This window comes from Nothoprocta perdicaria, unplaced genomic scaffold (assembly GCF_003342845.1).
Source record: "Nothoprocta perdicaria isolate Ctin4 unplaced genomic scaffold, notPer1 scaffold_450, whole genome shotgun sequence".
NCBI lineage: Eukaryota > Metazoa > Chordata > Aves > Tinamiformes > Tinamidae > Nothoprocta > Nothoprocta perdicaria.
This window is the reverse complement of record NW_020455700.1, coordinates 168926-170109: the sequence shown is the minus strand read 5'-3', so window position 1 is coordinate 170109 and position 1184 is coordinate 168926. Positions and strand designations below refer to the sequence as shown.

Below are 1184 nucleotides of genomic sequence, written 5' to 3'. Positions count from 1 at the left end.
GCCCGCCGTGCGCGCCATGCTGCGCCAGCACCCCAAGGTCGTGGCCTTCTTCAGCCTGGCGCTGCTGCTGGCGCCGCTCGTCGAGAGCCTCATCCTCCTCGACCGGCTGCTCTTCCTGCGGGAGCGAGGTGGGCGCCGCGCACCCCGCATGGCGCCCCGGCGGCGCCCGCGCGATGCCAACGCTGCCCCTGCCCCGCAGGCTTCCAGTGCGCCCTGGTCCCCCTCTTCGACCCGCTGCTGTCCCCGCGCAACCTGGTGCTCGTGGCTGCCAAGTGCCCCCTGGGGCCCGTTCTGGCCGCGCTCGAGGACGACAGCAGCGAGGACGAGGATGAGGACGGCGGTGGGGACGAGGCCGCAGTGCAGGGGTGAAGCCGGGACCTGGGGCAACCCCCGAGGGGCTCGTGTCCCCTCGTGGGCCTCGCGGCGCCTCCCGCGCAGCCTCGGCGCCCGAGCKCCCGCGTCCCCAAAGCCTCCGTTGTGCCGCACGTCCGAGGACAGAGGCCGGGRGGCCGAGACCTTTATTGCAATAAAGCCGCTTTCCCCCAGCCCGGGCTCGCACGGGGGCCAGCGCGGGAGCACGGGGGGCAGCAGGAGGGACCCGGGCCCCTCGCTGTCCCGCAGCGGCCGCGCCGCCCTCAGTACCAGTAGGATTTCTTGGGCCTGCGCGTCTCCACGATGCCCATGGCGTCCATGACCTCCTCCTCGAAGGTCTTCAGCGAGGCCACGTAGGTCTTCTTGAGGGCGGCCTCGGGCGACGTGTCCTTGGGACCGTCTGCTCGCGGCCGCGGGGASAGCGCTGAGCGCCCGGCACGGGACAGAGGGGTGCCCGCGGGGGGGGCGGCCGCGCGCCCCGCGCCCTCACCTATCCACTCCTCGGGCACGACGCCGTCGTCGCGGGGCTGCGGGGGCACCGGCAGGATGCGCCCGCTGCGCAGCGACACCCGCACGCGCTCGCCCTCCTCCGTGTAGCGCCACTGCACCTCCGTGGGCGTCCTGCGGAGCGCGGCTGAGCCCCGGCGCCCGGCCCGGCGCCCGGCCCCGCTCCCGGCCGCCTACCTGTCCTCGGGGTCCACCAGGGACACCTGGCTGAGCAGCAAGGGCGCCTCGCTGGCGATGTAGGTGCTGGGGAACTTGGCCGTCTTGTGGATGTAGCGGTAGTGCTGGGGGGGCGGCGGCGGGGCGGT

The 1184-nt window shown here is 74.7% G+C and overlaps 2 protein-coding genes across 2 annotated transcripts in view; one reads left to right on the top strand and one right to left on the bottom strand.

Annotated features, from left to right (window-relative positions):
- The window catches only part of RRNAD1 (ribosomal RNA adenine dimethylase domain containing 1), a 2764-nt gene extending 2395 nt beyond the window's left edge, over nucleotides 1-369 (top strand). The window contains exons 6-7 of the mRNA XM_026046627.1: nucleotides 1-128; nucleotides 200-369. Of these exons, the coding sequence (XP_025902412.1) occupies nucleotides 1-128; nucleotides 200-369 (298 nt within the window). The remainder of the gene's footprint in view (nucleotides 129-199) is intronic.
- A 213-nt stretch (nucleotides 370-582) lies between these two features.
- Nucleotides 583-1178, bottom strand: MRPL24 (mitochondrial ribosomal protein L24; the record flags this gene model as incomplete). Its single annotated transcript, XM_026046626.1, has 3 exons — nucleotides 583-772; nucleotides 863-993; nucleotides 1057-1178. Coding segments are annotated over 3 exons (390 nt in total), but the record flags the coding sequence as incomplete, so codon positions are not given.
- Between the last annotated feature and the right edge of the window lie 6 nt (nucleotides 1179-1184).